Raw genomic sequence first — 1,209 nt, forward strand, 5'->3', positions numbered from 1 at the left:
CTTCGCCGAGAACGTCCCCAAAAGCGAGTGACAAACCATTTCCGAAGATGTTTGAACATCCTTTCTGTTAACACCCTGATCTGAAAACACATTGAAGGAAAACAAACAAAAAAAAGGATTATGTTTATAGAAATGGTGAACTAGTGACTCACGTAAAGATCTAACTACATATGAAAAGATTATTCAAAACTACTGGTCATTTGGGCAGGCTGACAAGTTTATTCTGGATACCACAATGCTATTTCCAATAGAAACTTTCCACTGGAAGACCATATTATTTAAATATAAAGAGGTGAAATAACTACAGAGAGATAGAAATGGAAGGAAAATAAGAGATCATATACTCAAATGTTTTCTGACCTCTGTCAGTAACACACACACCTTAAAAATGTTTGTGATAACCAATCACAACCTTTACTTTTATTAATTTGATATTATTCTTCAAATCAACTCCATTTTTTCTATAATAAATTTAGCCTTATGCTAAGCAATAATTTCTGTGAAACCATAAGCTTGAAGCACTATTTATGTGTTTTGTAATATTTACATTTTATTATATAAAAATAAGTAACTGAAAAGAAAAACATCAATATACAACCGAAATCATCTGTGTACTGCTATTGGGACTCATATCGAGAGAAATCCTTACTAAATTCACTTCTCTTGTTTATCAAATGAGAGAACTGAGACTCAGAAAGTTTGAATGACTTATCCAAAGTGATGTACAGTGGCAGGATGACCACCACAGCACAAGGCTCCCTGCCTGCAGCCTGGGCAACTTCCACCACACTGTGCCTCAGTCATTAAATTTCATAATCTAAAGTTACATTTTCCTAAAACATTTAAGATGAGTTTTGGTCAAATTCCCTTTTCATTATTTTAATACCTAACACTATTTAGAGCAGAGCTCAGATCCTACCAGATGATCTCAGAGGCTTTCTCAGTGGATGTGGCAAGCCAGCCCCTACTCTCTCTCCAGGGTTGACCAAGATTCCTAAAAGGAATAATTTAAGGATCACCACCAGTATCTCACACTTCCTTCCCCGCCACGGAGCTGCAGAACAGGGGAGCACTAGTTTAAATAGTATTCCATAAAGGTAGAACCATGTTTTATTCATTCCTGTATCCTAGCTGCTAGCACTGTCTACGAATACTTACATTTATTCAATCAACATAAATGGAATGATTCAGTGAATGAATTAAGCTCTT

At 35.6% G+C, this 1,209-nt stretch overlaps 1 protein-coding gene across 1 annotated transcript in view; it reads right to left on the minus strand.

Moving 5' to 3' along the window:
• KCNJ1 (potassium inwardly-rectifying channel, subfamily J, member 1) overlaps positions 1-1,209 on the minus strand; it is a 4,372-nt gene that overhangs the window by 1,596 nt on the left and 1,567 nt on the right. The window contains exon 2 of the mRNA XM_008566501.1: positions 7-80. Coding sequence (XP_008564723.1) covers positions 7-80 — 74 coding nt within the window. The remainder of the gene's footprint in view (positions 1-6; positions 81-1,209) is intronic.

This window comes from Galeopterus variegatus, unplaced genomic scaffold (assembly GCF_000696425.1).
Source record: "Galeopterus variegatus unplaced genomic scaffold, G_variegatus-3.0.2 Scaffold247, whole genome shotgun sequence".
In the NCBI taxonomy this organism is placed as follows: Eukaryota; Metazoa; Chordata; class Mammalia; order Dermoptera; family Cynocephalidae; genus Galeopterus; species Galeopterus variegatus.